Source organism: Oncorhynchus keta, chromosome 33 (assembly GCF_023373465.1).
Source record: "Oncorhynchus keta strain PuntledgeMale-10-30-2019 chromosome 33, Oket_V2, whole genome shotgun sequence".
Lineage (NCBI taxonomy): Eukaryota > Metazoa > Chordata > Actinopteri > Salmoniformes > Salmonidae > Oncorhynchus > Oncorhynchus keta.
This window is the reverse complement of record NC_068453.1, coordinates 25069315-25096333: the sequence shown is the minus strand read 5'-3', so window position 1 is coordinate 25096333 and position 27019 is coordinate 25069315. Positions and strand designations below refer to the sequence as shown.

The following is a 27019-nucleotide window of genomic DNA, read 5'->3' as shown; positions in this document are numbered from 1 at the left end:
ATGGACACTCATTAAATGTGCGAAACTTAAAGGGAATGTATCAATAGCCATGTTGTGCTAGGGTATACTATATCCTACAGGGGACTAGAGAGAGATAGAGAAACATCATGGAACGATGCACGGAGGAACCTCTTTAATAACCACGTTTAGTTTCTGCCCATTAAAGATTCAGCGGGCCTAATTAAAAAACCCTGCATCAGGGAAAAACAAAGCCTCTTAAAACATTGGCAGTCAGTATTTCACTGCATTGGCGCCATGATTAAAGCCACGGTCGCCCGTCTCGTAACCGTCTGTCAGAGGTAAAATAAAAATGGTGACGTCGTACCGCAAGACAGATCGCTCACTCAGGTTTCCCAGAGCTTGACGGTTTCGTCATCAACTCACACCGAATCTCGGGAGTCGGTGGCTGAGCACCGAATGAAGACTAAACGAGTGCCAAAAGAAGACAATCAGTACTCTGCAGGACAGCGCTGAGGTTTATGTTGAAGACCCTCTTTAAAAGGATCAGCCACTCGAGTCAGCCTTTGATAGAAATGTTCAGGAGTCCGTGTTGTGGTTTGGGCTTCCTGAATAGAGTGGAGAGGTTTCTTTGGTCGGTGAATGAGAGGGACCAGCGAGGCTGATGGGAGGTGGAGAATACAGTCTTAATGACAACCTTTCTACAACACACCATGTTAACAGGAATCACTCTTGCATTAAACTGAGAGAAAAAGGCACTGGGTTTTGTGTTTCAGCATCCTCAATATGGTTGCATGGCCACATGTATGCACACCATACCCAAAGCTGTTCACATTAGAGCTCAATTGAGCCAGGGTTTGCCAGGCAGTGTATTTAGACAGGGAGAGAGTGAGAAGGGGCAATGCGGGAGGAAGAGAGAGACACACAACGATGGGGTAGAGGTTATGAGAGGAAGAGAGAGACAACGATGGGGTAGAGGTTATGAGAGGAAGAGAGAGACAACGATGGGGTAGAGGTTATGAGAGGAAGAGAGAGACACACAACGATGGGGTAGAGGTTATGAGAAGAGAGAGACACAACGATGGGGTAGAGGTTATGAGAGGAAGAGAGAGACACACACAATGATGGGGTAGAGGTTATGAGAGGAAGAGAGAGACAACGATGGGGTAGAGGTTATGAGAGGAAGAGAGAGACACACACAACGATGGGGTAGAGGTTATGAGAGGAAGAGAGAGACACACACAACGATGGGGTAGAGGTTATGAGAGGAAGAGAGACACACAACGATGGGGTAGAGGTTATGAGAGGAAGAGAGAGACACACAACGATGGGGTAGAGGTTATGAGAGGAAGAGAGAGACACACAACGATGGGGTAGAGGTTATGAGAGGAAGAGAGAGACAACGATGGGGTAGAGGTTATGAGAGGAAGAGAGAGACAACGATGGGGTAGAGGTTATGAGAGGAAGAGAGAGACACACAACGATGGGGTAGAGGTTATGAGAAGAGAGAGACACAACGATGGGGTAGAGGTTATGAGAGGAAGAGAGAGACACACACAATGATGGGGTAGAGGTTATGAGAGGAAGAGAGAGACAACGATGGGGTAGAGGTTATGAGAGGAAGAGAGAGACACACAACGATGGGGTAGAGGTTATGAGAGGAAGAGAGAGACACACAACGATGGGGTAGAGGTTATGAGAGGAAGAGAGACACACACAACGATGGGGTAGAGGTTATGAGAGGAAGAGAGAGACACACACAATGATGGGGTAGAGGTTATGAGAGGAAGAGAGAGACAACGATGGGGTAGAGGTTATGAGAGGAAGAGAGAGACACACAACGATGGGGTAGAGGTTATGAGAGGAAGAGAGAGACACACAACGATGGGGTAGAGGTTATGAGAGGAAGAGAGACACACACAACGATGGGGTAGAGGTTATGAGAGGAAGAGAGAGACACACACAACGATGGGGTAGAGGTTATGAGAGGAAGAGAGAGACACACACAACGATGGGGTATAGGTTATGAGAGGAAGAGAGAGACACACACAATGATGGGGTAGAGGTTATGAGAGGAAGAGAGAGACAACGATGGGGTAGAGGTTATGAGAGGAAGAGAGAGACACACAACGATGGGGTAGAGGTTATGAGAGGAAGAGAGAGCGTGTGTGTCAGAGAGAGAGAGAGAAAAAAAAGAAGAATGGTCTTCGAGGGAGGAAACAGGACCAGTATAGAAGAGACGTAACAAACAAAACAGTCCATTATGGATCTGGGACTGAGACGGGGTGGGGAAACAGACAGCTACCATACAACACAACACAATCAGAGGAGCTCGGGTCTCATATATCACAAGAGAAAAGGGACAACTTAAATGTAGAAATACATTACTTAGTTTTGTGGTACAGAAGTTTGTACATAAATTGAGGTTGCATAACAACATGCAATCAATGTACCATCAGACATGATCTATTCTCGTTTATCATCCAAACTGCATTTTAGTACCATACAGACCACATTTTGGGACCATTTGACAAATGCCTGGGTTGCATTATACAATATTCAAAAGCATCCTTATTTTACTCAAATCTAACCCACAGTCCACTTCACACCACTATCACAGACAGACATTTCACAGAGTCACAAGGTACTCTACATCTAGCAGCTCTGTAACTGCTAGTACCTCGCTGTATACCAGGATATCCTGCTCATTTGTCTCCGTCTCTGTAGCCCAATAAGGAGCCTGGTGGGAGGACGGCTCATAATAATGTCTGGAATGGAGCGAACGGAATGATACCATCCCATTGATTCTGCTCCAGCCTTTACCACGAGCCTGTCCTCCCACATTAAGGTGCCACCAACATCCTGTAGATTATATCTGATAGGGCTGGGCTTGAATGACTGATGAGGCTGTGTGTCTGTGTCTGGATACAAGATGTAATTCGGCCTGTTTCTCTCAGTTTTCACGTCTTCTGTAGGAGGAGTGAGGAGAAGCATGGAAATAAATGGGTGCCCGCTGGTCTGTTTAATGTCCTAGCTGATCTGTTTTACTGAAGTGGCATTGATTGAGGCTAATTCTTTGGCTAATTGCTATTATGGACGTCATGTAAGATGTTGGCTGCCGAAGTCTGTAAAGCTTTGAAAAGGAAGAGCCTAAAACCATGCGAGGGAAACTGTCGCTGGTGCCCATTCGTGATGCATTTGTGTGTAATGACTACTAGGTACACACATCCAAGTCATCTTCCATGCATTGATCTTACCAGTAGCCTTTATAAACATATACGTTTAACAGCGCAGATGAGTCTTGCAGCCAAGCCAGAGTTCTAACATACACGCATGTACAATTGAATAAGGGACACTCCAAGTCTGTCCCAAACCAAGCCACAAACAGCCATTTCCTCCCACGGTGCACTAAATAACATGTATAATGCAATCATCGTCAGCCATGTTTGTATGGAAACAACAGATGTTCACTGGCTGCTTATGTCATAGAACGAAGGAACCAGCTCTGTGGTCTTCAGGCCCCACTGATCTGCCCTTTTCTCTTCCCCCTTTCTAGGCCGAGTCCAGTTGGAGGTTACCCTCCTTACAGCCTTAGCCCACATGCTTTCACAGACTTGGCCCTCAGCTCACATGCTTTCACAGACTTGGCCCTCAGCCCACATGCTTTCACAGACTTGGCCCTCAGCCCACATGCTTTCACAGACTTGGCCCTCAGCCCACATGCTTTCACAGACTTGGCCCTCAGCCCACATGCTTTCACAGACTTGGCCCTCAGCCCACATGCTTTCACAGACTTGGCCCTCAGCCCACATGCTTTCACAGACTTGGCCCTCAGCCCACATGCTTTCACAGACTTGGCCCTCAGCCCACATGCTTTCACAGACTTGGCCCTCAGCCCACATGCTTTCACAGACTTGGCCCTCAGCCCACATGCTTTCACAGACTTGGCCCTCAGCCCACATGCTTTCACAGACTTGGCCCTCAGCCCACATGCTTTCACAGACTTGGCCCTCAGCCCACATGCTTTCACAGACGTGGCCCTCAGCCCACATGCTTTCACAGACTTGGCCCTCAGCCCACATGCTTTCACAGACTTGGCCCTCAGCCCACATGCTTTCACAGACTTGGCCCTCAGCCCACATGCTTTCACAGACTTGGCCCTCAGCTCACATGCTTTCACAGACTTGGCCCTCAGCCCATTAGTGTCTAGGCTCGAATGTTGAGTAAACGTTGTGTATTCTCATGTGTGCCTGTTTAGGATGGACTCTCTTGGGTGTTGCCCTCTGCTGGTAAATTGTATTACTATGCTGTTCTCAGAATACAGCATTCTGAGGACGATGTGGCTGTGCAGCATTGCGCTGTATAGACGCTGCTGCATATGGCATTGATCTATATTTGGGACGGTCAGATGGCCACAGGTGGATTTCACATGTCAAACCTCATGACAAATTGCTTTTTAGGAAGCGATCAACTTTTTATGGAATCGAAATTCTATATTTTCTCAATGTTTTTTTCAGGTAACCTTCCTGATGCTGAAGACTGGCTATCTGACCCAATGGGCAGTGAAGCCACCTACCTCCCAGACTGCAATCAGGAACGTTCCGGAATCTGCAATATCTCCGACACCTGGGCACCGCTTACCACCTCTGACGTCCTCCCCACCGCCAACACCCCCTCCGCAAACCAATCAAATAACCCCTTCCTGATTCCGTCCCGGCCCATGTTCATATCCCTGCACTCTGATTGGAACAGCGCTATGGCCGCCTGGGGGTTAGCCTGGGATGCTCACGTGTACGGTCTGGGCTCCATCTTCGCCATGGTGACCCTGGCCTCGGCGCTCAACCTGCTGTGCCTGCCCCTGCGCTGCCCTTCCGGCTGTGGCTACTTCGGCCTGGTCAGCGTCTTCCTCCTGGCTGCAGGGTGTACTAGGGCTTTCTCACTCCTCTACGATGCCTACGGCCACCAGGACCGGCTGCCCTCCACCGAGGCCTCCCTGCTGGTCTACGAAGCCCCGTTCCCCTGCTTGACTGCAGCCTTCGGCCTGGTCTTCCTGCTCCTCTCTATGCGCTCCAGGATGCAGCTATCCTACTCAGCCTTCCAGAGACCCTGTTTCCTGGCCTGTCTGGTGTTGCTGCACTTCGCAGCAGCTTTTGGTCCTGTAGCACTGCTGAGGCTCTACCAGAGGAGGGCGCCCTTCTGCCTGCTCATCTCCCGGGGAACGTTTGTGGCGCTGGTTTCTTTTCTATCAGTCGCCTATTTTGTGTTCTTCTGCTACGTACGGGCGGATTCAAAGCACATTTACCACCTGAATAACACCTCGCCCACGCCAGCTGAGCGATACAACCGCTGTCCATTCGCAGAGAGCAGGGACTGGGACCGTGCGGCTGCGACAGTGTGCCTTTCGGCTCTGTTCTGCCTGGCTTGCGCCGGGCTGCAGCTGTACGCTATGCTCCACTCTCTGGGGCTCGCCGGAGGAGCAGATGTGTTCCGCCCCTGGCCTTGGTGGACCTTCCAGCTCAGCTGCAGGGTTTGTGAAGCCGGAGTTTGTCTCACCTTAGCCCTGGTGGTGGCCCAGCCAATCTACTGCTCTGACCACCTTCCCCAGCCTGGAAGCTGCTGGACGGAGCTGCTGGCGATCAAGTCGCCCATTATGCCGGGAACATACCAGTGGACCATGAGCCAGCAGGAGAAGCTGGCCATCTGTGACATTGGGCACGGGGAGACAGAGTGCCTGCCCCTCTACACGCTGGTGGATGAAAGGCTAGGCAGCAGCTTGAACGGCCTGGACCTCCTGTACCACAGCAACCGGGCCTTGGCTTACAGAGACCTGGACCTGAATTTGGATCTGCCTGGCTCCAGCAAGCCCGAGGACAGGTGTGGTGGAGAGGCGTCCGGGGGTTCCTCCTTCACCAGTGACTCCACGGCTGACCTGCGGCCGCCATCGCCCATCAACCTGCGCCGTAGTATTGATGAGGCGCTCTTCAGCGAGGACCTCTTTCCCATAAGCCTCTTCAGATCGTCCATACCCTTTTGCTGCAGTGACCTGTCACTCAACATCCCCTACTCCACGTCCACCCTGCCCAATGGTGGCCAGGTGCTTCGAGAGACCCTCTCAGCTGACCCAGGCCTGTACCGGACGACCTCCTGCGTGGAGATGGCCCCTCCTCCCCCAACCCCTCTACCAAACCGACCTATGGCAGGCGACACCATCCTGGGTGCTCCACCATCTCCCTCCCTGTCCTCCAACTCCTCTTCCCCAGAACGCTGGAGGGGAAGTTCCTCCTCCTGCTGCTTGTACAGACCCTCATTAGGGGGGTCCTTTCTGGTACTCTGTTCCAGCCCAGAGGGACACGCCCTACCCTCATCCCTAGGCGGCAGCTCAAGCCGCATTACAGCCTCCAGCCACCAGGGCTCACACATGCAGAGACACTATCACACACTGGGGTCAGCCTCACAGGAGAGTCTTGACCTAGAGTCTGAAGCGGACCGGTCCGTACAAGAGGAGTTCATCAATGTCTGCAGACAGATTGATGCGATGAGCATCTGCAGTGAGACAATTGACCTGTAGGCAGAGCTCTCAACAGTCAAGGGCTAAAGACTGAGGACTGGACTGAAATAAGGTGTTGTGAAGAAGGATTCAAGATGGTGTCACGATCTGTAAGGAGCAACGAACGGTTTGATTCATCAGGCTAGCCTTCATTGTCAAGAAAGGTAAAATAGTGCCAAATGTTTGAGTAAATGAACTGAGGGAATGTTTGTGAATGTTGAAAGGAGTATTTTATGTGCCACAGAATGCCACATGCCAAGGAGAAATTTGTGACATTTTTTCACATTTGCTATTGGATGATGAAGTTTGATACGTTAATAAAAGTAGCGTTTTCCTGTGCATTTCAAGAGGGGCACAGGAAAGCAAAATACATTTGTACAAAACGTTTTGCATTCAAATAAATAATTCTGTGATTGAAAAGCACTTAAACGACTACTGAAAATCTTATTTTAACATACTCTTATCCAGATTGTGAGTGCATACATTCTCATACTTTTTCTTCTCCATACTGGTCCCCTGTGGGAATCAACCCCTGGTGTTGCCAGCACCATGCTCTACCAACTGAGCTACACAGGACTGACAAAACAAATGTACTTTACATTTTCAGTAAGATTGTTATTCAATGCCAAGTTGTTTCAATTCAGTAAAATATAATTGTGTTGTGAGCCTCTACATGAAGAATTAGACATGTTAGAGATGTGCGTTAAGATCCATCCAATAAAGGAAAGCTTGATTTGAACTAAAGGCAACATTTAGCGGAGCAGCAGTGAACTATACTGGTAGGATAGCACCGATACTATTGTGCTTTAACTTCGGACTGACACACAGTACATTTTATGAGCCGCTTGGTATTTTATTAATGTTTAAAAAATACTCAAAACATGATTAAATAAAGAGAAATGTCAACATTTAAGTGTGCATGTTTTGTTTTCACCAAGTTTCAGGTCATGTATAACATATCTTCTAGTTACATTTGGGGATATTTTTGACAACGCAATATTATTTTTGCACCAGTTGGCTGTACCTGCCCCAAAACACCAGTATTTTTCCTTCATAGTTTGATCTCCATCTTTTTAAATTAGGTAGACAGTTTGTATTCAACACTATTACTTCCACGACTGATCAAAACTCATGACTCTTGTCCCTCTGCAGCAGACACATGGTGAGAAATATGTTTGGAACATTGAATTGTAATACATATTGTATCAGCACACACGTATCGTGATAATATATTGTATCAGCACACACGTATCGTGATAATATATTGTATCAGCACACACGTATCGTGATAATATATTGTATCAGCACACACGTATCGTGATAATATATTGTATCAGCACACACGTATCGTGATAATATATTGTATCAGCACACACGTATCGTGATAATATATTGTATCAGCACACACGTATCGTGATAATATATTGTATCAGCACACACGTATCGTGATAATATATTGTATCAGCACACACGTATCGTGATAATATATTGTATCAGCACACACGTATCGTGATAATATATTGTATCAGCACACACGTATCGTGATAATATATTGTATCAGCACACACGTATCGTGATAATATATTGTATCAGCACACACGTATCGTGATAATATATTGTATCAGCACACACGTATCGTGATAATATATTGTATCAGCACACACGTATCGTGATAATATATTGTATCAGCACACACGTATCGTGACAATATATTGTATCAGCACACACGTATCGTGATAATATATTGTATCAGCACACACGTATCGTGATAATATATTGTATCAGCACACACGTATCGTGATAATATATTGTATCAGCACACACGTATCGTGATAATATATTGTATCAGCACACACGTATCGTGATAATATATTGTATCAGCACACACGTATCGTGATAATATATTGTATCAGCACACACGTATCGTGATAATATATTGTATCAGCACACACGTATCGTGACAATATATTGTATCAGCACACACGTATCGTGATAATATATTGTATCAGCACACACGTATCGTGATAATATATTGTATCAGCACACACGTATCGTGATAATATATTGTATCAGCACACACGTATCGTGATAATATATTGTATCAGCACACACGTATCGTGATAATATATTGTATCAGCACACACGTATCGTGATAATATATTGTATCAGCACACACGTATCGTGATAATATATTGTATCAGCACACACGTATCGTGATAATATATTGTATCAGCACACACGTATCGTGATAATATATTGTATCAGCACACACGTATCGTGATAATATATTGTATCAGCACACACGTATCGTGATAATATATTGTATCAGCACACACGTATCGTGATAATATATTGTATCAGCACACACGTATCGTGATAATATATTGTATCAGCACACACGTATCGTGATAATATATTGTATCAGCACACACGTATCGTGATAATATATTGTATCAGCACACACGTATCGTGATAATATATTGTATCAGCACACACGTATCGTGATAATATATTGTATCAGCACACACGTATCGTGATAATATATTGTATCAGCACACACGTATCGTGACAATATATTGTATCAGCACACACGTATCGTGACAATATATTGTATCAGCACACACGTATCGTGATAATATATTGTATCAGCACACACGTATCGTGATAATATATTGTATCAGCACACACGTATCGTGATAATATATTGTATCAGCACACACGTATCGTGATAATATATTGTATCAGCACACACGTATCGTGACAATATATTGTATCCTGAGGTCCCTGGCAATTCCCAGCCTTAATAACAACCCACAAATCAACATATTTGGACTTTTATTGTTTTAAAGCATTAGGGACCGGTTTCTGTTGTAATCCCATTGTAAACAAGGCCTGTTTCATAGTCAGTGGGGATTTTCAGAACTAAAGGTGGGAGACTGCAAACAACCATTTCAAACAGGATACAGGTATATAATTCTCCATACATCTTCATGTACATATTTACTTAATATTCATGTCAACTGTAAGAGTACTGTTAGTCAAGTGAGGTCCCGGTGGGGCAAAGTACATTCGCACAAAACGGAAAGAAAGTCACCCCTACAGCTTAGAGACATCCTAAAAAAAACATCTGGCAAAAAGGACATTGTTTACGAAAAAAGTTAGAAAAATCTATTCCTACACAAGCTGAATGATAAAGATACGGTAGGTGAGGAGGATGTATAGCGCCATGCACATACACAGTTCTTATGGGAATTTAACACTTTCCGTCGTGTGCGGTCATCATCGACCCCCATTTCAAGGCATATCTCTGGTAATCAGAGCAGGTCAAAGCTGCTAGCAATCGATGCCACAATCTGGGACAGGGGTGGAGCGAGGGACTACATTGCTGGCGATTCGTAGCTTTAAATTTGGGCTTTTAGTATTAATAACAGCAAAGTGTAACAGAGAGCATGTTGATACATTTGGCAGTATGTACGGAATTAGAAAAAAGCGGAATATAAATAGAGCCGTGTTGAGGCTTTAAAAAACTAAAAAGCATGCATATCAAAACCCTTCATGCTCCTTCGAGCCACTGGGACTTTCTTCAGCAGAGATCGTCAACTAGATTCAGCCTCGGGACGATTTCTTGGGTGGATGGGCAGGAACATAATTACAAATCATTTGTAGACTGCAAATTGACCGCAGGAGGCCCAAACAGATATAACTTAAACAATCAATTCAAACCTTGCTTACATTTAGTATACGATGACATCTCTGTATTATCTGTAGGAATACTTGGGAACAGATATCCTAAATTAAAATCACTTGGTTCTGATTAACTGGTGTTTTACACTCTTTTGTTCCAAGCATAATAATTAGCCCCAACTGTGCTTTTAACACACTAGAAGCATTGTGATAGGCCACTAGTTGATTGGTTCACGTCGACTAAGGGGGGTATGACATGGCCACTACAGCGAGGGAACGTCACCTAGTCTAGAATCCCAGCTAATGAGTCTGTCGGTTGAATCACAGTCAAAAGTTTAACAGAACAATCTACTTTTCTCAAAGCAGTTAACATCTTTCTGCATAAACAGAGCTAACTACATAGATAAAGGAGCATTGCCACAATACACTTGCACACAGAGTAGCAAGACAAGTGTTTTTCCACATATATATATATATAGTTTGATTGGGATGTTTGTGGCTTCTGATGTGGAGGTGTCGGTACGAGCAGATCCCAGAGAATACAGAGGGGTGACAGCATGGCTCTCTCAGTTTCACCAGGAAGAGGAAGATAGCATAACAGCACCTTCTTCACTGAGTTTGTCCTCACACACACTCTCTCTCTCACACACTTCCTTCAACACGCTCTCACACACCCCAAGGGGACTGGTATTCTGGGAGGGGGTTATGGTGAAAACCCTGATGTTCCGCTTCGTAATTGCAAAATCCCATGTTTCCCAGGTGATGGTGTTTGTTTTGCAGGTGTTCTCCCCAGACCTCTCCCGTGGGGTGTGTGGGGAGTCGGCAGGGAGAGTGATGAGGTGGGTGTCAGATGTGGCGGGTACGTTTGGTCACAACGGGGGTGGGGGCGTCCCTAGTCCGCTTCTTTCTGGCCCCTCCATCAGTAAAGTCGTTTCTCGTAACTGCAGAGAGAGAGGGCATCGCGAAAACGCAATGATACCATCAATCAGTTAATGATAATCAATAATATAACGACCACACAAAACAATTCCTATTACCTGCCCTAAAACACACAGAACAATTCCTATTACCTGCCCTAAAAAACACAGAACAATTCCTATTACCTAACCTAAAACACACAAAACAATTCCTATTACCTGCCCTAAAACAACTGGATAGAACCCTTTCCTACTACATCAGCTATCAATCTGTCTAAGCAATAAGATACTGATTCAACTATAAAACAAAGGTTGACAAATCCCATTCAATCCCCCATCATCTTGCCAGTATACTTATTACAGGGTTATCTGCCCTATGGATAACTGGGGAAGGAGAGGATGGAAGGAGGCTAGTGGACAGAGAGGAGACTAACAAAGCTTCCCATAATTCATCCCCATTCAAAGATGAAATACGTAATGGCGAGCACTCCTCCTCCCACTAACAAGATAATAGCCTGAAGGGGAACGTCACATCGCCATATTAGCCGTCCTTATAGGCTAGCTGCCAGATTCAAACATCAAGATGGGAAGCACTTATCTAAAGGTAAGATTTACATTTCCCACCTGGATCATTTAAATCAACCAGATTAAACTTAGCCATTCAATTTAGAAACAAGGGGAGAGTTGTTCTACATGCAAATGGCGATGTGGGGCCCACCACTAGGCCACACCCTTCACAGGTCTATGTACATGTACTTACATGGAACAACAGAACATCTATGGTGAAAGACAGAGAGAGAAAGAGGACTGATGTCTGAGAAAGAGGCAACACTATCAGTCGTAGAAAAGTCATGGCTATCTACTGCTACACACACATTTAAATTCCACTGTGTGCGTGTGTGTGTGTGGGAGACAGAGTCCAACGTACGAGTGAAGCCCATGGACTCCTCCTTCCACCTGAGCAGACGTGGTCCTCTTCTCAAACTTCAGCTCTCCAGAGTACATCATGGAGCTGTGGAAAACAACACAATATCAGAGATCACTCAGTCACACAGACACTACTATCAGAGATCACACACCGGTCCCCTCTCCCCTCTACTCTCACCCTCTCACAAACTCACCGTAGAACAGAGAGACTCTTGGCGCCGATGTCCTGACAGCCATGTTGGATGCCAGCGATCAGGTAGGGGATAAACTTGTGGATTGAGCCCTTGTCCTGGACAGAGCCGGACACGCCCTGAGCCACCTTCACCTTGTCCCCTTCACTGTGGAATCAGCCAGTCAGAACACAGAGACAGGTTAGACACTGCTGTAGAATCAGCCAGTCAGAACAGAGAGACGGGTTGGACACTGCTGTGGAATCAGCCAGTCAGAACACAGAGACAGGTTAGACACGTCTGTGGAATCAGCCAGTCAGAACACAGAGACGGGTTAGACACAGCTGTGGAATCAGCCAGTCAGAACACAGAGACAGGTTAGACACTGCTGTAGAATCAGCCAGTCAGAACACAGAGACGGGTTAGACACGGCTGTGGAATCAGCCAGTCAGAACACAGAGACAGGTTAGACACTGCTGTGGAATCAGCCAGTCAGAACACAGAGACAGGTTAGACACTGCTGTGGAATCAGCCAGTCAGAACACAGAGACAGGTTAGACACTGCTGTAGAATCAGCCAGTCAGAACACAGAGACGGGTTAGACACTGCTGTGGAATCAGCCAGTCAGAACACAGAGACAGGTTAGACACTGCTGTAGAATCAGCCAGTCAGAACACAGAGACAGGTTAGACACTGCTGTGGAATCAGCCAGTCAGAACACAGAGACAGGTTAGACACTGCTGTGGAATCAGCCAGTCAGAACACAGAGACAGGTTAGACACTGCTGTGGAATCAGCCAGTCAGAACACAGAGACAGGTTAGACACTGCTGTGGAATCAGCCAGTCAGAACACAAAGACGGTTTAGACACTGCTGTAGAATCAGCCAGTCAGAACACAGAGACGGGTTAGACACGGCTGTGGAATCAGCCAGTCAGAACACAGGGACGGGTTAGACACTGCTGTAGAATCAGCCAGTCAGAACACAGAGACGGGTTAGACACTGCTGTGGAATCAGCCAGTCAGAACACAGAGACAGGTTAGACACTGCTGATGGACAGCGAAATTCTCTAATGAGAGCACAGAGAGCAGCTTAAACCCAGGAAAGTTGGCACAATTTGTTTTGAGAAAATGACTTACATTTGTCATATATTGTATCACAATGTGAACCGTCTGAATGATGGACAAACCAATAAATAGATGTATATAATCAGACATAAAATATTAATTTCAATCATCAGCGATTAAAACCTCTTTGGGCGGGGGGAACACGTGATGCCGCGGAGCTGAGCAGACGTTGACAAACCAAGCTTTTCAAAGTTATTCTATTTTTACCTAAATAACAACGTTGAAACAATATTCTAACATCAGCTGATAAATTATCAAGTACTTACCTTCCCAAAGAGCCATGGACCTCCGACCGAGAGGCAAGAAGGACAACCAAAACGTTGTTGATTCCCAAGATAACGATAACGCTACAGCTAGCAAGATTAGCATTAGCCCTCATAACTCAGAGGACAGTTCCAGACTGTTGCTCTCAGCAGACTCTTGCGAGCCTGCCGACATGCTGGCTACTCTCCTCCGGGAAATTCAGGATGGTAACAGAGGCCTTTCTCTGAAAATCGATAAGAAATCGGCTGAACTCCATTCTTCCATTGACGACCTGAAATCCTCCATGAATGATCTCCTTTTGAGAACGACTGAGGCAGAGCTGCGCATTAGCACAGTTGAAGATACCATCGCTAGACATGACCAGGTCTTGACACAACTGCAAAAGGACAATGCCTACCTCAAAAACAAAGTAGATCAGATGGAGAACCAGAGTAGACATAGTAATATCAGTGTGGTGGGATTGAAAGAGGACAGCGAGGGCCGTGACCCGGTCCGTTTCTTCACTCAATGGATCCCGGAGGTCCTAGGCATAACCAACTTCACCAAGCCGCTGGAAATCGAATGCGCCCACAGAACATCAGCGGCGAAACCCCGGCCAGATGAGCCCCCACGAGCCGTCCTGATCAGGTTCCTCCGTTTCAACTCGCAAGAGCCAAAGGGGACATCACCATCGATGGGAAGAGGGTCAGCCTTTTCCCGGATATGAGCGCGGACCTCGCCAGACGCCGCAAGCAGTTCAGACCTGCCGCCAAAGCACCGGCTACCTCATCCACCCTGTGTGGATGAAAGCGGATGAAAGTTCAGTACAAAGGCCGAAGCCATCTCTTCAACACACCGGGAGAAGTGCACACTTTTCTCAAAGAACTGAGCAACATCTGAGTCTGAGCCAGGACGGTCTCTCTGGGAGATAAAATGCAGTTTGTTTGTTTTCTCTTATCCGGATTGAACTGCTGGTATCTCCTGGTCACTTTAGTTGATTTGTACATTTTCAACTAACCGTATCTTCCCGGGGTGAGTTCTATTACATTTACAGGAGAGTATATTTTGGTTTAGTCCATATCTACTGGGCGAAGCAATAAGTGGGTTTAGGCCCACTGCTTTTCCCCTCATTTATGTTAATCTTTGGTAAAGGGACTCAAGCAGCCCTTACTGTGGGCAGTAAATATTCAGCCATAAATATCTATTCACAACGTTTGTTTTCAATTTAGAGAGCTCGCAGGTTTTAGTTTTACGCCAAGGTTTAGCTAGTAAGAGCAAGATGGAAAGCGAGCAGCAACGTATCTCTACAAGTGTATTCTTGTTTGATTGTTGGGACTGTTGTTCTAGTCTGACAATCGGGGTGGGTGGGATTTTTATGATTTTTTTCTTCATTTTTTCTATGTTTATTGTTTCCTTCTTAAAGAGACACACAGGTCACTTTTGTGCTCAAACCAAAGTTGAAACATTTCCTAATTATCTGCATATGATAGATTTCTATTCAGTTACATATTTGAAACCCAACCTATGCTTAATCCACTAAAATATGTCACATTCAACGTAAAAGGTTTTAACAGCCCGATTAAAAGGAAGAGTCTATACATACCTTAAGAAATTAAAGGCTGACTGTGTTTTTACAAGAAACACATCTTACAGCCAGTGAACACAAGAAATTGAAGAGGGAATGGGTAGGACAAGTTTTTGCATCCTCTTTTAACTCCAAAGCAAGAGGAACTGCAATTTTGATAAGTAGACACATCCCCTTCTGCGTCAACAACACCATCTCTGATCCCTCTGGCAGGTTTGTTTTGGTGCAGGGGCATATGTTTTCAGAGTCTTGGACCCTATTGAATATTTATGCTCCTAACTTCGATGACCATATGTTTATTCAGAATGTCTTCCTTCAGGTTGCTCAAGCACCACCAGGATGGCTACTGGTTGGAGGAGATTTTAATTTTTGCTTAGATACAGTTCTTGATAGGTCTTCTGATAAACCCTCACTTCTTACCAAAGCCGGCAAGCTCACCATGTCATTCATGAAAGATCTCAATTTACTAGACATCTGGAGACAGTTGCACCCACAGGATAGGGACTACTCTTTTTATTCACACCCACACAAGACACACGCACGCATAGATAACTTTTTACTGTCGACACAACTGTTTCATAGAGTGTTAGATGTCGAGTATCTCCCCAGATTGCTTAGTGACCATTCTCCTCTGGTATTATCAATCTCCATTCCAACCAAGGTAAATGGAGCATATAGATGGAGACTAAATTCTACACTTCTAAAGCAACCTGAATTTTGTGCATTCATCAAAGAGCAGATCAATATTTTTACTTTGACAAATTCTTTGGGACACATTGAAGGCCTATCTGAGGGGACAGATTATTTCCTATACTAAAGGGCTGAAGAAAAAACACGGTGCGGAACTGAGTGCTCTTGAATCTGAAATCTCTGAGCTAGAGAAAACCTACCAAAGAGCCCCGACTAAAGATCTATACAGGCTTTTGGTAAATAAAAAAACTTAAATATAATATTCTGAACACATATCAAGCTGAGAGGGCCATCACTAAATCAAAACAGCGTTATTATGAGCTTGGAGAGAAAGCTCACAAAGTATTGGCATGGCAGCTGAAAGCAGAGGAAAGTAAGAGGACAATTAATGCCATAGAAACTCTCACTAAAGATAACTTTCGACCCTACTGAAATTAATAATACTTTTTAAGAAATACTACGAAGACCTCTACACTTCCCAATCAAGCGATGATCTATCAGAGATAGACTCCTTTCTCTCAACATCCCATGCCTGTCAGGGGAAGACAGCGAGCGCCTGTGTGAACACTTCTCAATCCCTGAATTGTTGGAGGCCATTAAATCCTTACCTTCTAATAAATCTCCTGGGGAGGATGGCTTCCCTCCAGAGTGCTATAAAGAATTTAGGGAGCTGTTGGTCCCCTACCTTATGGAGGTACTTAAAAAAGCCAGAGAAGACAACTGCTTTCCAGAGTCCTTCTCTCAAGCAGTGATTACTGTAATCCACAAGAAAGGGAAAAACCCGCTAAAGTGCGCCTCCTATAGACCAATCTCTCTCCTTAACACAGATTGTAAACTGGTCACCAAGATGCTATCTAAGAGACACTGGGATGACACTGGGGCAGATTTGTTTTACAAATGGGACAGAAAATCTATAAAAACCATCACAGACAACCCTTTAATCATACATTCTGTCCTGGCATGGTGCAAACTGCATGAGCTGTTCGGACGAGGGGGATTCCTTTCCCCTAAAACCCCTTTATGGAACAATAGATTGATCCCTATGTTTTTCCAGAATAGTAACTTTAGACCATGGTCTGATAAGGGGATCACTCTTCTGGAACATTGTTACGAGGAGGGAGTTCTTATGTCTTTTGATCAGCTGAAACAGAAATACCACTTGCCTAACAGGGACTTCTTTAGCTACCTACAACTACGAAACTTTATTAGGGTGACTCAAGGGACAATGGAACCTACCTAAGATATCACCTATTGAACAACTCTGCCAGGCAGACCAACCACTGTTCAAGACCATTTCCCGTGTTTACAATGCTCTTATGTCAGGACTAACACTGCCTGGGCTAGATAAACCCCGACTTAGATGGGAGAGAGATCTGGGTATTGATCTTGATGAGGATCTATGGAGTGACGTATGCAGGGATGGGGTTACATCCACATTGAACTCCAGATACAGACTGATCCAGTTTAATTTCCTCCATCAGCTCTATATCACCCCATCTAGACTGCACAGGTTCAACCCAGATATCTCCTCCCTATGTTTTAGATGTGGCTCAGATGAAGGAACATTCCTCCATTCCACTTGGCAGTGTTCAAAACTACACGGTTTCTGGCAGGGGGTATGCGATACCATATCCTCAATTCACGGGGTTGCATTCCCTTTAGACCCGGAGGTCTGTCTACTGGGTAACTTTACTAACACCAATCTTCGGCAAAGCCATACTATAAAGCTAACAGAAATATTGCTAGCGATTGCCAAGAAATGTATTGCCTTGAAATGGAAATTGGATTCCTCCCTGCCAGTTGCAATGTGGCTATCGGAAGTTAATAGTTGTATCCCTTTGGAGAAAATCACTTACTGCTTGAGGAATAAGTTAGACATTTTACAGAATTTGGCAACCTTTTATTGACTATATGGAGAATCTCCCCCCACATCTCATTGATTGAATCTATATATAATCCTCACATAATGTTTCACACGTAATGTATATTATGTAGCCTACGGCAGGTGATCCAATGTCTCGTTATTTTTATATATACATATATATATATATATATATTTTTTTTTTTTCCATTATTGCATGTTTGTTTATATAAGTATAATTATAATTTATTTTTGTTACGTTCGTCTGTTACTGTCACTTTGTCCTATCGTTGTCTAATATCTTTTCACTTTTGTTTTGAATGTTCGTAATTGGAAAATGCAAAATAAAATATATTTTAAAAAAAATTAAAAACCTCTTTGGGCTGCAATCCCGTTAACGGGATGATATGACAACAGCCAGTGAAAGTGCAGGGCGCCAAATTCAAAACAGAAATCTCATAATTAAAATTCCTCAAACATACATACATCTTATACCGTTTTAAAGGTAGTCTTGTTGTTAATCCCACCAGTGTCCGATTTCAATTAGGATTTACGGCAAAAGCACCACAAACAATTATGTTAGGTCACCACCAAGCCACAGAAAAACACAGCCATTTTCCCAGCCAAAGTGAGATAAATGAATCACTAACCTTTGATGATCTTCATCAGATGACACTCATAGGACTTCATGTTACACAATACATGTATGTTTTGATTGATAAAGTTAATATATCAAAAAAGATGAGTTTACATTGGCGCGTTACATTCACTAGTTCCAAAAACATCCAGTGATTTTGCATTGCCACATCGATTTAACAGAAATACTCATCATAAATGTAGATGATAATACAAGTTATACACATGGAATTATAGATATACCTGTCCTTAATGCAACCGCTGTGTCAGATTTTTTTTAACTTTACGGAAAAAGCAAACCATGCAATAATCTGAGACAACACTCAGAACAATCAAGTCAAATTAGCTGCCATGTTGTAGTCAACATAAACCATAAATTACATGCTAAATATTCCCTTACCTTTGATGATCTTCATCAGAATGCACTCCAAGGAATCCCAGGTACACAATAAATGCTTGATTTGTTCGATAATGTCCGTTATTTATGTCCAATTAGCTACTTTTGTTAGCGCGTTTGGTATACATATCCAAACGCTCGTTCTGGTCAGCGTTACGTCGGACAAAGACTTCAGAAAGTTATATTACAGGTCGAAGAAACATTTCAAGCTAAGTACAGAATCAATCCGTAGGATGTTTTTATCATTAATATTCAATAAAGTTCCAACCGGAGTATTCCTTTGTGTCTTCAGGAGCCATGGAACGCAGGTCCCTATCATGTGAAATGTGACCAGAAAATGTCTGACTGGAAGACACCTGATTCATTCTGCTCTCATTCAGTCTCACAACACAGTAGAAGTCTCATTCAAATTTCTATAGACGGTTGACATCTAGTGGAAGCCCTAGGAAGTGAATCTTCATTAATATCTCAAGGGGATTTCAATGGGAACTGTGTTGAGTACATACCAACCTCAGATCTCACTTCCTGTTTTGATTTCTCCTCAGGTTTTTGCCTGCCATATGAGTTCTGTTATACTCACAGACATCATTCAAACATTGTTATTAACTTCAGAGTGTTTTCTATCCAATACTACTAATACTATTCATATATTAGCAACTGAGACTGAGGAGCAGGCCATTTACTTTGGGCACCTTATTCATCCAAGCTACTCAATATTGCCCCCCAGCCATAAAAAGTTTTTAATTAACAGCAACTGTTGAAGTGCAATAACTTTGTTTACCTGGTCTTCATTCCAACCCTCCTATGAATTTTAATGTCTGATCAAGAGTTAGTCTACGTCCCAAATGGCACCCTATTCCCTATGGCCCCTGGTCAGAAGTAGTGCACTATACAGGCCAGGGAATAGGATGTGATTTGGGCTGCAGCTCTAGTGTGTGATGGCCTCTCTACCTGAAGTAGCGTTTCTGGCTGCTGGTGCTCTTCTCCATGGCGTCCAGAGAGCCCATGCCGCGGTACTTCTTCAGCCGCACGCCGTCCGAGAAGAAGTACTCCCCCGGAGCCTCCGTGGTCGCCGCTAGCAACGAGCCCATCATCACTAGGAAGAAGTCATAACTCAAAATCATTGGTTGGTACACATTTCTCAAACTAATTGTCATTACAGCTAGTGTTTTGTTATATCGATTACCATCAATCAGCTTTGAATGAATTAGAGTAATAGACATGATCTCATGTATATTCCTCTAATTCACTGTTGATCTCATGTCTATTCCTCTAATAGACATGAGATCAACAGTGGATTAGATTAGACCTGAGATCAACAGTGAATTAGAGAAATAGACATGAGCTCAACAGTGGATGGGAGGAATAGACATGAGATCAACAGTGGATTAGATTAGACCTGAGATCAACAGTGAATTAGAGAAATAGACATGAGCTCAACAGTGGATGGGAGGAATAGACATGAGCTCAACAGTGGATGGGAGGAATAGACATGAGCTCAACAGTGGATTAGAGGAATAGACATGAGCTCAACAGTGGATTAGAGGAATAGACATGAGCTCAACAGTGGATTAGAGGAATAGACATGAGCTCAACAGTGGATTAGAGGAATAGACATGAGCTCAACAGTGGATTAGAGGAATAGACATGAGCTCAACAGTGGATTAGAGGAATAGACATGAGCTCAACAGTGGATGGGAGGAATAGACATGAGCTCAACAGTGGATTAGAGGAATAGACATGAGCTCAACAGTGGATGGGAGGAATAGACATGAGCTCAACAGTGGATGGGAGGAATAGACATGAGATCAACAGTGGATGGGAGGAATAGACATGAGATCAACAGTGGATTAGAGGAATGTAAACAAATTTGTGCACAAAAATTGAGATTAATACATTTTGGGGATTTTTTATTTCAGCTCATGAAACCTGGGACCAACACTTTACATGTTGCGTTTATATTTTTGTGAGATCAACAGTGGATTAGAGGAATAGACGTGAGTTCAACAGTGGATTAGAGGAATAGACATGAGATCAACAGTGGATTAGAGGAATGTAAACAAATTTGTGCACAAAAATTGAGATTAATACATTTTGGGGATTTTTTATTTCAGCTCATGAAACCTGGGACCAACACTTTACATGTTGCGTTTATATTTTTGTGAGATCAACAGTGGATTAGAGGAATAGACGTGAGATCAACAGTGGATTAGAGGAATAGACGTGAGATCAACAGTGGATTAGAGGAATGTAAACAAATTTGTGCACAAAAATTGAGATTAATACATTTTGGGATTTTTTATTTCAGCTCATGAAACCTGGGACCAACACTTTACATGTTGCGTTTATATTTTTGTGAGATCAACAGTGGATTAGAGGAATAGACGTGAGATCAACAGTGGATTAGAAGAATAGACGTGAGATCAACAGTGGATTAGAAGAATAGACGTGAGATCAACAGTGGATTAGAAGAATAGACGTGAGATCAACAGTGGATTAGAAGAATAGACGTGAGTTCAACAGTGGATTAGAGGAATAGACGTGAGATCAACAGTGGATTAGAAGAATAGACGTGAGATCAACAGTGGATTAGAAGAATAGACGTGAGATCAACAGTGGATTAGAGGAATAGACGTGAGATCAACAGTGGATTAGAAGAATAGACGTGAGATCAACAGTGGATTAGAAGAATAGACGTGAGATCAACAGTGGATTAGAGGAATAGACGTGAGATCAACAGTGGATTAGAAGAATAGACGTGAGATCAACAGTGGATTAGAAGAATAGACGTGAGATCAACAGTGGATTAGAAGAATAGACGTGAGATCAACAGTGGATTAGAAGAATAGACGTGAGATCAACAGTGGATTAGAAGAATAGACGTGAGATCAACAGTGGATTAGAAGAATAGACGTGAGATCAACAGTGGATTAGAGGAATAGACGTGAGATCAACAGTGGATTAGAAGAATAGACGTGAGATCAACAGTGGATTAGAAGAATAGACGTGAGATCAACAGTGGATTAGAAGAATAGACGTGAGATCAACAGTGGATTAGAAGAATAGACGTGAGATCAACAGTGGATTAGAAGAATAGACGTGAGATCAACAGTGGATTAGAGGAATAGACGTGAGATCAACAGTGGATTAGAAGAATAGACGTGAGATCAACAGTGGATTAGAAGAATAGACGTGAGATCAACAGTGGATTAGAGGAATAGACGTGAGATCAACAGTGGATTAGAAGAATAGACGTGAGATCAACAGTGGATTAGAGGAATAGACGTGAGATCAACAGTGGATTAGAGGAATAGACGTGAGATCAACAGTGGATTAGAAGAATAGACGTGAGATCAACAGTGGATTAGAGGAATAGACGTGAGATCAACAGTGGATTAGAAGAATAGACGTGAGATCAACAGTGGATTAGAAGAATAGACGTGAGATCAACAGTGGATTAGAGGAATAGACGTGAGATCAACAGTGGATTAGAAGAATAGACGTGAGATCAACAGTGGATTAGAAGAATAGACGTGAGATCAACAGTGGATTAGAAGAATAGACGTGAGATCAACAGTGGATTAGAAGAATAGACGTGAGTTCAACAGTGGATTAGAGGAATAGACGTGAGTTCAACAGTGGATTAGAAGAATAGACGTGAGATCAACAGTGGATTAGAGGAATAGACGTGAGATCAACAGTGGATTAGAAGAATAGACGTGAGTTCAACAGTGGATTAGAGGAATAGACGTGAGTTCAACAGTGGATTAGAAGAATAGACGTGAGATCAACAGTGGATTAGAGGAATAGACGTGAGATCAACAGTGGATTAGAAGAATAGACGTGAGATCAACAGTGGATTAGAGGAATAGACGTGAGATCAACAGTGGATTAGAAGAATAGACGTGAGATCAACAGTGGATTAGAAGAATAGACGTGAGTTCAACAGTGGATTAGAAGAATAGACGTGAGTTCAACAGTGGATTAGAGGAATAGACGTGAGTTCAACAGTGGATTAGAAGAATAGACGTGAGATCAACAGTGGATTAGAGGAATAGACGTGAGATCAACAGTGGATTAGAAGAATAGACGTGAGATCAACAGTGGATTAGAAGAATAGACGTGAGATCAACAGTGGATTAGAGGAATAGACGTGAGATCAACAGTGGATTAGAAGAATAGACGTGAGATCAACAGTGGATTAGAAGAATAGACGTGAGATCAACAGTGGATTAGAAGAATAGACGTGAGTTCAACAGTGGATTAGAGGAATAGACGTGAGTTCAACAGTGGATTAGAAGAATAGACGTGAGATCAACAGTGGATTAGAGGAATAGACGTGAGATCAACAGTGGATTAGAAGAATAGACGTGAGATCAACAGTGGATTAGAGGAATAGACGTGAGATCAACAGTGGATTAGAAGAATAGACGTGAGATCAACAGTGGATTAGAAGAATAGACGTGAGATCAACAGTGGATTAGAAGAATAGACGTGAGATCAACAGTGGATTAGAGGAATAGACGTGAGTTCAACAGTGGATTAGAAGAATAGACGTGAGATCAACAGTGGATTAGAGGAATAGACGTGAGATCAACAGTGGATTAGAGGAATAGACGTGAGATCAACAGTGGATTAGAGGAATAGACATGAGCTCAACAGTGGATTAGAGGAATAGACGTGAGATCAACAGTGGATTAGAGGAATAGACGTGAGATCAACAGTGGATTAGAGGAATAGACGTGAGATCAACAGTGGATTAGAGGAATAGACATGAGCTCAACAGTGGATTAGAGGAATAGACGTGAGATCAACAGTGGATTAGAGGAATAGACATGAGATCAACAGTGGATTAGAGGAATAGACGTGAGATCAACAGTGGATTAGAGGAATAGACATGAGCTCAACAGTGGATTAGAGGAATAGACGTGAGATCAACAGTGGTAAACAGAAAACTAGCGCAAAGACATCAAGATACTGTAATACTATAGACCTGGGCTATTCAATTCTGCTCCTGAAAGGCTGAAAAACTTCTGGTTTCTGGTTCTACCTGGTAGTTAATTACACTCACCTGGTGTCCCAGGTCTGAATGATTAGAAGGAGAGGATGAAAACCAAAAGTGTTTTGGCCCTCCAGGACCGACATTGGACAGCCCTGCTATACACCTATTCTAGCCTATGAAATTAACCACATTGACCTAGTGCATGCTATAAAAGGGGTTCATGAAGGATTAAGCTAATGAATGAATGAATGGGTGAATAAATGACAACAGAAGAGTGAATGGTAATGAATGCATGACAATGAAACAATGAATGACTATGAAAGAGTGAACGCATGAATTAACAAGTGAATGAAAGGTACCTGTGGATGCCCCGAGTGAGAGAGCCTTGACCACGTGGCCCACGGTCTGAATGCCGCCGTCTGCGATGACTGGCACACCGAAACGTCTAGCATACTCTGCCACCTTATACACCGAGGTGCCCTGAGGCCGCCCGCACGCCATCACTACGGGAGACGGAGACAGGAAATGCGCTTGCCATCATTTGCTGAACGTAATGCTGTGGAGAAAGTTGTCGCCATGGTAACCGAGAGCAGATCCTTCATAAATCACCACAACGACAGAGACTAGCAACCAGCGTAGCATCTTGGTTGGTTACTCGCTGCTCTGATCCTTCTCCAGTTTTGCTGTGTAGCTTCAGCGGTTGACCTATACATTAGAACTGATCCAAAGCCAGCTGCTATGGGTAGAGAATCCTATGCGAATTATCACATTTCTATTTAATATCACTAAACTCATAACATTTAGACGTAATACTACAATTCCAAATCGCACTCAAGGTGTAGCATTCTGGGTTGGGTCAATTCCATTTCACCTCAGTCAATTCCGCAAGTGGGTTGAAATATAAAACCAGCAACAGTCCTCTCCTGCATTCAGATGTGAATTGATCCTGTAAGGTTGATAGTATCAGGGGGTGGGGTCACTACCTTCCTGGGTGATACAGATGGAGCCACAGCCCATGCCCACTCTCAGAGCGTCCACTCCTGCATCAATCAGGTTCTTGGCCTGGGCTGCCGTCACCACTACAAGAGACAACACACAACATCATCAGAAGGCAGGAAAAGAAAGGTTTAGTGTTTAAGTGTCTAATGTATTTTCCCCCCCAAGACCGATCTTGATAACCTCTCAAAGATCTGAAACTGGATGGCTGGAAGTGTCATAGTGATAAATCCTGTCCCAGCGCTCCACTCTCTCACCGTTCCCTCCCACCACCTGCAGCTCGCTGTACTTCTGTTTGATGTAGTTGATCATGTTGACCTGATACACAGAGTTGCCTTGTGAGGAATCCTGCAGAAACAGAGAAAACAAGTCATGTTAGGTAAAGCTCCGCCTTATCTCAGTTCACTGGTCACGATGGCAACACCCATCCGTAGCACGCGCTCCAGCAGGTGTATCTCACTGATCATCCCTAAAGCAAACACCTCATTTGGCCGCCTTTAGTTCCAGTACTCTGCTGCCTGTGACTGGAACGAATTGCAAAAATCGCTGAAGTTGGAGACTTTTATCTCCCTCACCAACTTCAAACATCAGCTATCTGAGCAGCTAACCGATTGCTGCAGCTGTACATAATCTATTGGTAAATAGCCCACCCATTTTCACCTACCTCATCCCCACAGTTTTTATTTATTTACTTTTCTGCTCTTTTGCACACCAATATCTCTACCTGTACATGATCATCTGATCATTTATCACTCCAGTGTTAATCTGCAATATTGTAATTATTCGCCTACCTCATTCCTTTTGCACACATTGTATATAGACTCCCCCTTTTTTTCTACTGTGTTATTGACTTGTTAATTGTTTACTCCATGTGTAACTCTGTGTTGTCTGTTCACACTGCTATGCTTTATCTTGGCCAGGTCGCAGTTGCAAATGAGAACTTGTTCTCAACTACCTAGTTAAATAAAGGTGGAAAAAAAAAAAAAAAAAAAAAAAAAAAAAAAAAAAAATTGTCTGCACTGCAGTGCCACGGTCTACTGCCATTTAGACCTGAAACCCAACCGTAACTCGACCACAACCCCTAACCACCATGTCCACCAAAACTGTATAAACAGGTCAACCATTAACCACCATGTCCACCAAAACTGTATGAACAGGTCAACCACTAACCACCATGTCCACCAAAACTGTATAAACAGGTCAACCATTAACCACCATGTCCACCAAAACTGTATGAACAGGTCAACCACTAACCACCATGTCCACCAAAACTGTATGAACAGGTCAACCACTAACCACCATGTCCACCAAAACTGTATGAACAGGTCAACCACTAACCACCATGTCCACCAAAACTGTATAAACAGGTCAACCACTAACCACCATGTCCACCAAAACTGTATGAACAGGTCAACCATTGTCCACCAAAACTGTATAAACAGGTCAACCACTAACCACCATGTCCACCAAAACTGTATGAACAGGTCAACCACTAACCACCATGTCCACCATAAATGTATGAACAGGTCAACCACTAACCACCATGTCCACCAAAACTGTATGAACAGGTCAACCACTAACCACCATGTCCACCAAAACTGTATGAACAGGTCAACCACTAACCACCATGTCCACCAAAACTGTATAAACAGGTCAACCACTAACCACCATGTCCACCAAAACTGTATGAACAGGTCAACCACTAACCACCATGTCCACCAAAACTGTATGAACAGGTCAACCACTAACCACCATGTCCACCAAAACTGTATAAACAGGTCAACCACTAACCACCATGTCCACCAAAACTGTATGAACAGGTCAACCATTGTCCACCAAAACTGTATATAACAGGTCAACCATTAACCACCATGTCCACCAAAACTGTATAAACAGGTCAACCATTAACCACCATGTCCACCAAAACTGTATAAACAGGTCAACCACTAACCACCATGTCCACCAAAACTGTATGAACAGGTCAACCATTGTCCACCAAAACTGTATATAACAGGTCAACCATTAACAACCATGTCCACCAAAACTGTATAAACAGGTCAACCATTAACCACCATGTCCACCAAAACTGTATAAACAGGTCAACCAGTAACCACCATGTCCACCAAAACTGTATAAACAGGTCAACCATTAACCACCATGTCCACCAAAACTGTATAAACAGGTCAACCATTAACCACCATGTCCACCAAAACTGTATAAACAGGTCAACCATTATCCACCAAAACTGTATGAACAGGTCAACAATTAACCACCATGTCC

General features: G+C 43.6%; 2 protein-coding genes and 1 long non-coding RNA gene across 8 annotated transcripts in view; 2 read left to right on the top strand and 1 right to left on the bottom strand.

The window, feature by feature from the left end:
- Window positions 1–7143, top strand: part of LOC118380951 (proline-rich transmembrane protein 4) — a 44992-nt gene extending 37849 nt beyond the window's left edge. Inside the window, exon 3 of the mRNA XM_052492568.1 lies at window positions 4476–7143. Within this exon, the coding sequence (XP_052348528.1) occupies window positions 4476–6526 (2051 nt within the window). The 3' untranslated portion in view covers window positions 6527–7143. The remainder of the gene's footprint in view (window positions 1–4475) is intronic.
- Window positions 7144–9323: 2180 nt separating this feature from the next.
- LOC118365999 (inosine-5'-monophosphate dehydrogenase 1b) overlaps window positions 9324–27019 on the bottom strand; it is a 37413-nt gene continuing 19717 nt past the window's right edge. For all 6 annotated transcript variants that reach the window (XM_052492571.1, XM_052492572.1, XM_052492574.1 and 3 more), the window contains 7 exons: window positions 24997–25087; window positions 24727–24822; window positions 24103–24246; window positions 19693–19837; window positions 12228–12371; window positions 12035–12118; window positions 9324–11130 (listed from right to left, as the gene is read on the bottom strand). In XM_052492571.1, coding sequence (XP_052348531.1) covers window positions 11109–11130; window positions 12035–12118; window positions 12228–12371; window positions 19693–19837; window positions 24103–24246; window positions 24727–24822; window positions 24997–25087 — 726 coding nt within the window. In that variant the 3' untranslated portion in view covers window positions 9324–11108. The remainder of the gene's footprint in view (window positions 11131–12034; window positions 12119–12227; window positions 12372–19692; window positions 19838–24102; window positions 24247–24726; window positions 24823–24996; window positions 25088–27019) is intronic.
- On the top strand, window positions 25883–26719 carry LOC127914672 (uncharacterized). The gene is made up of 3 exons (XR_008089323.1): window positions 25883–26064; window positions 26266–26349; window positions 26392–26719. It is a non-coding gene; the product is annotated as an uncharacterized LOC127914672 (long non-coding RNA).